We start from the raw sequence: 9899 nt of genomic DNA, 5'->3' as shown, positions 1-9899 counted from the left end.
CATCAGCATAAGTTAATATGCATCCGGTGTAAAGAGTATGAGCTACAACTCATACACCCGGTATCAAGTGTATGAGCTACAACTCATACATCCGGTTTTTAGAGTATAAGTTGCGACTCATACATCCGGTAAAAACTAGAGAGGCATCCGTTACTTAACCCTTCATTCCGGGCCGCAACTTGAGCTCGCTTCTTCTCAAGCTGCTCTTTGCGGATCTCAGCCGCTGATTTTGCCGGGGTCATATCCGGTGAAACCATTTCTTTCCCTTTCTCTGAAAAATAAAAGAAAACAATTAGATATTTTCCAAGCACAATACAGGCAGATAGAAAGGCTGGTTAACTTGGACGTACGTTTTGAGAACATAGTACTCAGACCGCAGGCGGAAAGGAACGCCTCGTCTCTCAACCAGTCCGGATGCGGGACCCAGAATTTGGGGACAATGATGTGTGTCCCGTCATCCAGGGGCATGGTTGTCTTTTTAAAGAGCCTCGGCTCCATAATTTGATCCCAGACCTCTCCTGGTATCTTTGGAAGGGCGCATTTTTTGCCAATGAGCAACGGCTGCGTGTTGTAGGTACGCAGCCTCCGGTTCAGTTGGAGAGATGGTGATGACACCATGTAAAACTTACTCTTCCAACTTGACCACTTGGACGGCTTGTCCAGGGTCATCATGAACTTCGGATGCGTGGTTAGGGTATACCACCCATTCCAGCCGCCTAGGGCACGGCTTAAATAGTGCATGTGCGCGAACGCCTCCCATCTTGGCGTCACGTCCTGCATCTCGCAGGCGGCGATAAAGACCAGAATGTTCACCCAAGAGTTGGGTGTGAGTTGCCAAATGCCCAAGTCATACCCCCTTAGTATGGCCTTGATCGTTCGGTGCAGTGGGAACCGGAGACCTGCTTTGAAGGCCGCCTCGTAGCAGCCAAAGTAATTGTCTGCATGGTCCCGGTTGTCGTCCCAAACAACCGTTGCATCAGCCGGTGGCACCACTAAGTCCCAGCCGTCCCCTACCGGCTTCTTCGCCAAAAATGCTGGCAGTGTGGCGTTAAGGGTCACAATGTCCTGGGCGCTCATTGACGCCTCGGTAGGATTGTTCATGCCCGGCCATTTGTAGGCGTCCTTATCTGCCTCAGGGGCATCCGGCTCCCCGGATGTTGTGGCAGAAGAAGAGGAGACGGATCTTTGGGCAGTCTCCTCTCCGCCAGAGTCAGACCCCTCGAGAATTCTATCGCTGGGGGTATTGGGGACCCCCGGTTGGTCGTATGGGACATCATCAACCGGAGGGTCGGCCGAGTCCTCGGACTGGTAGTCAGGATCAACCGCCGTCCATCGAGTACGGGCCATTCTGTCCTGCACATGAGCAGAGATGGTCGGATTTTTATCACAAGAGTGGACCAAACACTCCCAGGCGGCATCCCCAGTCCTAGACTCAGCCGTACTTGGTGACCGGTTGACATCAGTCCTAGGGTGTGCCATGTGTGTGTTGGGTGAGTCCATTTCTAACTACCTATTCAGCCGGAAAATTGATAAAGAATTGTAAGAAGTAAAGGCGGTACCTTAGTACTGAAAGCTGGAAGTTGAAGTTGATTGGTACTAGTGCAGACGGTCACAATCAATATCTGCAAAAATAAAACAACCGGAAAATTAGAAACTTACCCAAAAACACCCCATCCGGTATTAGTCAACGTTTTTGGTCAAACTGACCCAAAAACACCCCATTCGGTATTAGTCAACGTTTTTGGTCAAACTTACTCAAAAACACCCCATCCGGTATTAGTCAACGTTTTTGTTCAAACTTACCCAAAAACACCCCATCCAGTATTGGTCAACGTTTTTGGTCAAACTTACCCAAAAACACCCCATCCGGTATTGGTCAACGTTTTTGGTCAAACTTACCCAAAAACACCCCATCCGGTATTAGTCAAAGCTTTTGGTCAAAATGACTCAAAAGCACCCCAGACGGTTAATACCGGATGGGGGTTTATTGAAAGCTTTTGGAAAAAAAAAATCAAAGTTTACCCAAAAGCACCCAAGACGGTGAATACCGGATGGGGGTCTATTGAAAGCTTTTGGGAAAAAATCAAAGTTTACCCAAAAGCACCCCAGACAGTGAATACCGGATGGGGGTCTATTGAAAGCTTTTGGGAAAAAATCAAAGTTTACCCAAGAGCACCCCAGACGGTTAAGACCGGATGGGGGCTTAATGAAAGCTCTTGGGAAAGATCCTGCATCTACCCAAATGCCCCCCAGACGGTTAAAACCGGTTGGGGGTACATAGAGGAGCCTTGGAAAAAGTCGTTCAAAGACCCCCCAGGCGGTCATAACCGGATGGGGGTCCCTTGAAAGCTTTTGAAAACAATCAAAAACTACTCAACAGCAGCCCATGAGGTTTACACCGGATGGGGGTCTATCAAGAGCTTAGAGGAAATTTTCCAAGATTCCGGGTGATCAAAAAGTATATATATCCGGCTGGTCACCCCATACGGTATTACACCGGATGGGGTGATCCAAGTAAAGCTATCTAAAATCCGGATGGGTAGGCAATGAAATCAAGGAAAGGTTTCAAAATTACCTCAGCCGGGGATGAGCAGACGTCTTCAAAGTCAAGCCGGATGTGAAGAAAGAGGATGATGGTTGTGTTTAACAGCAGCCGGGGTCAGAGCTCTTCTTTCAAGTTTTGGAAGTTTGTAAATGTTGCAAATGATCAGGGGAGGTTTCTTTTATAGAAGGGGAGACGAACCGTCACCTCCCCTTGTTCAAATTCAAAAAATTGGAGGGAAGAGACGAATCGTCGCCTCCCTCTGTTCAAAAAAAAAAAAAAGGAGGGAAGGAGACCAACCATCCCCTTCCCAGATGGTGACAACCGTCACCTAGGGTTACGTGGCATGCCATGTCACAGATGCCACGTGGCAAGCCACGTGTCGTCTGTGAGGGGCAAATGATTAGGGTAAAAATTACCTATGCCATGTGGCCCAATTAGAGGCTGACACGTGTCAGCCCCAGAAAGGGCCAATGGGAGCCAATCCCAGGCTGACACGTGGCAGGCCCTTATTTGGCAGGGACGCTGTTCCCCCTGCCCTATAGATAGAGGAAAATACCTCATTTATGGGGCATCCAAAAAATTAAACACAAAAACACAAAAAGCAAACAACATTTATTCTCTCTGAATCAGAGGGAAACCATTTACTTTTCTGCACTATTCACTTCGAACGCATTCTAATTAGATCGTCGGAGGCGGAACTCCACCCAATCGGAGTTCCGTTATTTTGCAGGTACAGCCGGTCAGCAAGCTCAGTCTCGGAATTATAACTCTCCCGCAGGACACATAAAAAACCCCAAAACAGATTTCATACTTCTCTAACATAAGATTCCATACCAATATATTCCAACTTAATTAACCTAACACCCCATAAACAAACACTACATTTTTTCTATTCCTATTTTTTAATTCTTGTCCCACCCTTTTTATCCCCCTAAACAAACATCCTAGATCTATATTTGAAGTTGCTTGTCACTCCCTAATTTCAGCAAGAACTTGTTCCAAAGAATTGGAAAACCTCCTAAAGCAAGAAAAGCAATGGATTCTCTGTCTTCTGTATCTCCTTCAATCATGCTACCACCTCCACCCCATACTCTCAAACTTCCTCTCCACTTTCCCTTTCCTCCTCGGATTCACAACCGCCCCTTTCTCTCTCCTCCTTTGTCTTCCGATTCCTCGCTTTCGCAGCGGCGGAGGCGGCGCAATGTTGGGGTGTTGCTATCTAAATCTTCCGACAACTCCGATAGTGAAGCCGGATTCAACGGTGATGTCAAACGCGGTAGTGACGATGATAATGATGATGTTGAGGTTGATAAAGCTTTGCAGTTGGACGGAACTATCCCCGGAACTTCAGATGAGTTTGTCAAGCAGGTTTCGTCTCGTGCTTACGATATTCGCCGCCATCTTCACCAATCACTCGATTCCAGCAGCTATGACGGTACCTATTTTTTTTGGTTCAATTTAATTTTGAGTTTTTTTGGTTTAATTTAGGTTTTAGTAGGTTTTGATTTGATTTTGGTTATATTTATAATTATGATTATTGGAGTTGAAAATTATTAAGATGTTTGTTAGTATTAGTATATGATCATCTTTGAAACCTCGTGTGAAAATTCTCATCATGATTTGCCAGAGAAGAGCAATAAGTGAATAACAAACTTATAAGCTCAAAGAGCCACTCCCATTGCTAATTGAATTGAGAATAGAGCTCTGGAGTAAAGTGGATAATTTGAAATTATAACATTCTTGTAAGCTCGAAAAGCTACTCCTGTTACTAATTGATGTGAGAAAAGAGCTCCGGACTAAAGCGGATAATTTTAGATAATAACCTATTTATAAGCTCGAGGAGCTATTCCTATTACTAATTGATTTGAGAAAAGAGCTTCGGACTAAAGTAGATGATTCACGATAATAACTTGCTTATAAGCTCGAGGAGCTAGCTATTCCTATTACTTACTGATTTGACAAAAGAGCTTCAGACTAAAGTAGATAATTCAAAATAATAACTTGCTTATAAGCTCGAGGAGCTATTCCTATTACTAATTGATTTGAGAAAAGAGCTTTGGACTAAAGTAGATAATTCAAGATGATAACTTGCTTATGAGCTCGAGGAGCCACCTCCGTTACTAATTTGGTTTTGAGAAAAGACCTCTTGACTAGAGTGGATAATGCTACTCTTTCTTGATGGGTGCAGCTGAGGCCCATTTGAAAAGGTCGATAACTGTACATGTGAGTTGTTGAATATGGTTTGTAGAACTAGTAGCTGTTGGGGGACTTGGGTATTTCTTTGAATTTAGGATTTGTTTTTCATCTGGTTTACTAGCATTTGATCAGGGAATTGTGAGTAGCTATGAATAGGGCTCATTTGCTGATCTTCGGAATTAAGATAAGAATATGGTAATGGTAATGGTATGTATGGTGGTGTTTAGGTCTTTTATTATGATATTTTGCATATTGCAAACTTTTGAAGTTGGGCTGAATTGTTGCCTTTGTTGGTTATCATGAGTTTGATGTAAAAGATGGGGATCGAAGTTTTATGAGTTTGGAATAATTTGCAACAGTAAGATGTGTTATGTGATAAGATCTCTTTTTTCAAAAGGCACAAATTGTCCTTGATCCTAAGATTTGAGCTGTTAGCCTGTTAGGTGGAATTATATTCATCATGGACTTTAGGCTCAAAGGTTTAGAAGAAGCTGAGAATGTTTAAAATCAAATTACTACATATTTTCTAATGAGAAAGGCATAATTTTCACTGCCATTAAATTGACAAATTAAAGGAGTGAATCTTTATTGAAACAAACTAGTAGAAAAATCAAAGGGAGGTAATGAGGTATATTGCCAATGTTGGTCATTGGTCACTTGAGATTCACTATTATGCAGAGTTTAGTTCCTCCAAGGGGTGTCTGAGTCATTGTTTTGTAAGTAAAAATAGTTTTTTCAAGGATTACCTAGACACTTGGAAATCGATAACATTCTTTAAAAAAATTTAGTTTGAGCAGGACTGTTGGACGACACATACCTTTGTCTGGTAGCTTGAGTCCACTCAATAAAGGGTTATACTTTGTTCTCTTTATCCTTGCTTCAGTCTAACCGTGTGTCTCAAAAGGACATCTAGTGAGAAGAAAAGCGAGTTGAGGGGAAGAACCTAATCCCTTCTGCATATCACACTCTGTATGGGTTCTGGATCTTTGCATTACCCTTGTGATTTTGTGCCATAATTTTTAAATTATCACCCAAACTTGGGGATGAAATTCCTTCTCTCTTTTACATCCATGATCCTTTCATTTTTGACTCAGAACTCCTTCAATCGGAGGATAAGGTGATGTTCTGCAACCTAGAAAGGCTACAATCTCTTTTCTTATCTTCAGGTCCCAATGCGAGCATTTTTTACATTCATTTAATATCTTGACGGTTATAATTCATTGACATGGCTTGCTGGTACTTGTTGTAGAGGGGTTGTTGAAAATTCTGAATGGTATTACTTTGGATTCTCTAAACAAGTTTAAATCTTTTTAAAGGGAGTACTCTGAAAAACATGTACCAATGAAGCGACAGTGATGGTATAACATTAAAAGAATGGCTAGTGGATATGGAGTTGGTATGGACTTGATGTTTGAAAAAATACTAAGGTCAAGTGGTTGTATTTGGGCAATTGGGCTACTATAAAGGCTTCGGTTTGTTGCAAGAGTGAGTCAACTCTTTTTGCAAGGGTGAGTCAATTAATGCTTGCTTATGAGAAAGACAAGAAGACCGCGTGGGTTTGGCCTTTGTAGCTACTTGGTAGGAAGGTGCATGTAGCATATGACATCTAATTGCATGAAGACATTTGCAATAAGTTTATTCTAAGGATTCTTGGATTGAGAACCCACAAGTTTGTTAAACACACTGACCAAGGAACCTAAGAAGACAATTCCTAATGTGATAAGATATTATTCCCTTTGTCTCACATGAATGCGCCCAAGTTATATCTATTATATACGAGCAAAGGTGTATTATGTGTTATGTTGGTAAATTTGTTGAATATTAAAGGCAAATTAGTAAATTAGTTCCTCCAAGGGGTGCCTAAGGCACTATATTTGACAAATTATGTAATCTCCTTAATTAAATTGATCAGCTGTATTAGCTTTGATTGGCTGAACATTCCCAACTAAAAGCTAATCAAAGTGAAATAAATCGCTCATCAGTTTCATTATATTTTCTTTCTACCTAATGAGCTCTATTTATAATATTCCTCTAACTCACTTATCTTCCTCCTCAAAATACAAGTCATACTGTACTACCTATAATAGTATAATTCCTCTCCCCATAAATCTAATGCATTACATGATGTCTTTCAGTTAAACATTTCCATACTTTTAAAATGCAAGTTGTTGATGAACCCTGCGAAGTTGCATAGGAAATGCTGTTCAATGCTCACTTAATAAAATATGAAGAAATACGATTTATTTACCTTTATTCTGAACAAATCTGAGCTCAAATTAAATTTTTGTAACAGTGCTGATAACATATACCTAATGTATTTAAGATAATAACTAAACATATTCCTATTACCAATCCAAAACAACTAACAAGCTTAATTAATAACATAAGAAGTCTAGGAACATAAGCTGCACTATTCTACGAGGCTACGAGTAGGTCTTTATTTCCCAACATAACATGTATGTGTGCCTATTATAAAATAAGAATTGAGCCATACAGGATATTAGAACACTGACAAGAAGGCAACAGAGGTCAACTGCCAACTAATTCTGTAAGCATGCTCAGTCAATGAAAGTGTTTTCTGGAATTTGGATGTTTATATATATGCTGCTTTTCATAATGCAAGTGATTTCAGTGGGATTCAGTAATATAGCTATAGCAATATCATACATTGCTTTTCTGTTGCTTGAAATAATGTGTTCATTCTTTCTTCTTTAGTGCTGGATGACAATCCATGGAGGGAAACTACAAAACCTGTGTATGTCCTAACGCAGAAGGAAAACCAACTATGCACAATGAAAACTCGAAGGAACCGCAGGTTAGTGACTCCTTCCCTTTTACCTCCAAAGCAGGTTAGCTGTTTCCATGATAACGTTTAGATTTCCTGTTACAGTGAAGTTGAAAGGGAGCTTGGGTTATTGTTTTCAAAGGGGCACAAATTGAGCTCCGAATTTGGAAGTCAGACCAAGCAGTCAAGAAGTGGCAAGAAGTTTCAAATGGTCGTGGAGGACGTAAGGGAGGGAATACTTGTAAGACTCTTTCCTACCATCTTAAGTCTTGTTCTGTGTGCTATACTTGGGGTTAGGTTGGGTGTATTGTGCTGCTGAATCCTCATTATATTAAGACTATGGACTGTTTCTGTTATGTCTTGCAAAGATATATACCTCCCTATGTACTAAGGCCTTATTTAGTTAAACTGTTTGGTACACATAATTAAGCAGTTGTCTTTTTCTCAATTCATTAAGTATGCATCCAACTTATTGGAAAGTGCCTCCAAAAATGTTGGACTATGCATGAAAGTAGATCTATGTTGGATATGATACTCCAACAACTTAAGGAGACAAAAATTTGATACATGCATCATGGACTCTCTGCATAGGTAAATTGTGACTGGGAAGCTTACTACTCCGTACTAGTCTCCAATGTCCCTTTTTGTTCTCTTTGTAATCTACTTGGAATTTTGTTATTTCTAATATTAGCAGTTGTGTCACTACAGATATTTGAAGACCAAAATGAAGCGGTAAGATACTGTGACCTAATGCAAGGTGGGGGTCAAGGTTGTGAAGGTGTCGCTGAGATAGAAGCATCGTCTGTAAGAAACTAAACCCTGTCTTTCCAATTGTACTTATTCTACTTAATCATCCGATTTCAAAACCTGAAGTTAATATATTTTTTGTACAGGTTTTTGACCTTTGCCGAAAATCAAGAGCTCTGGCTGTTCTATTCCGCAGAGGCAGGACTCCACCTCAACCTGAAAGCCTCCAACTTAACTTGAGAGCTCGGAAGCGGTCCCTTGAAGACTAACATGGTTCATCTCTGCAGCATTGTATAGAAAGACAGAGTTGAAAATTGAACACGTATACACAGGTTTCACATCTGAATCCTACAGAGCAATATAACATAATGTAGTACAAGTTATACAGTGATTATAATGTATATAGAATACAGAACTAAAAGTCATACTTCGTATATCAATGTAATTATTTGATGCTATCTTCATCGTCAATTTCGCCATTGAATCTCTTCCCCCTATTGGTGTCTAATATGCTTTGAAGAGTGGCTGCACCATCAAAGTTGACTTTTTCTACCGAGAGAGATCCGTAGTAGCACATTCATTCAATTGAGACCAATCTAACAAGATTATCACATGAATATATTTTTTTTAAAGAAAATTTCGTTAAAACAAACTGTAGTACAACACGTAATAAAATACAAGTAGTTGCAAACTTGCAATAAAATAAGAACTCAAGCGGGATGCGTCACTGAAAGCACTGTTTGGACGGAGCAAGCTAAACTGTCATTGTCAATTGTTTTGCAACAAATTCACTCATAATTTTATTCAACAAAATTGGCCAAGATTCTAAGAATGTACCACTCGCAGATAAACATGATTTCATCGTCCTTTTTCCAATCAAGTTGAAAGTTGAAAGTACGGATTTATAATCATAAATATATTATGAATCATGTTGTCATTAATTTTAATCACACACGCTTAACGTTGTAATTTACTGGTAGTATTGTTATACAATTCAAATATCCTATTTATCTTGTTTACTGTAATATCAATGAATTTATATGGGTTTAAGAGAGATAGGTTCTTAAGATTATTATAAAGGATAACGAAGATCACTCAACTAAATATGTAATTAAATAAGGTCTAATAAATACCAATAAGGCCTTGGCCTAAGACTGAGAGTGTTTGTAGAATAGGTCACAGATTTAAATCCTCCCATGTATTATATAATTATATTAAAAATATATAAAAATTCTTATGAGCAATAAAATACAACAGTGGATAATATAAGCTATCATTTATACCTAGTCTTAGAACACAAACTATTTATGTCACACGTCTCTTACTCTTTTACTCCGTACTCCTTAATAGAAATAAAACAATCTGAAAATTAGGATAAGAATTTGACGCATAGGACAAAAGGAGTAATAGACCAAAAAAATACACCATGTCTAATTCACTTTACAATTTCAAGAAGATTTCATCCCAAAAGCACATGACGATAATTGGAGTATCCACTTTGTGAAAATATTCAAGCCATCTTTTCTTTTATTGACACTCACATGTGTTGTTTAAAAAACTACACATAGTATTTCAATACTAACCCAACACCATAAATCACTAGATCAAATTCTACCCCTTAACTTA

The 9899-nt window shown here is 39.7% G+C and overlaps 1 protein-coding gene across 1 annotated transcript; it reads left to right on the top strand.

The window, feature by feature from the left end:
- Window positions 1–3496: 3496 nt before the first annotated feature.
- On the top strand, window positions 3497–8744 carry LOC110713080. Its single transcript, XM_021891546.1, has 5 exons — window positions 3497–3980; window positions 7457–7556; window positions 7632–7767; window positions 8235–8330; window positions 8420–8744. The coding sequence occupies exons 1-5, from the start codon at window positions 3581–3583 to the stop codon at window positions 8540–8542; spliced, it is 855 nt and encodes a 284-aa protein (XP_021747238.1). The 5' UTR covers window positions 3497–3580; the 3' UTR covers window positions 8543–8744.
- Window positions 8745–9899: the final 1155 nt, after the last annotated feature.

This window comes from Chenopodium quinoa, unplaced genomic scaffold (assembly GCF_001683475.1).
Source record: "Chenopodium quinoa cultivar QQ74 unplaced genomic scaffold, ASM168347v1, whole genome shotgun sequence".
NCBI lineage: Eukaryota > Viridiplantae > Streptophyta > Magnoliopsida > Caryophyllales > Amaranthaceae > Chenopodium > Chenopodium quinoa.
This window is presented reverse-complemented; position numbering and strand designations above follow the sequence as displayed.

Excerpts from the sequence above, each read along its gene's own strand:
- LOC110713080 (XM_021891546.1), top strand. The coding sequence starts at position 3,581 with ATGGATTCTCTGTCTTCTGTATCTCCTTCAATCATGCTACCACCTCCA. Across the intron at positions 7,557-7,631 it reads AAAACTCGAAGGAACCGCAG|TGAAGTTGAAAGGGAGCTTG; the intron begins GTTAGTGACTCC and ends TTCCTGTTACAG. Across the intron at positions 7,768-8,234 it reads ACGTAAGGGAGGGAATACTT|ATATTTGAAGACCAAAATGA; the intron begins GTAAGACTCTTT and ends GTGTCACTACAG.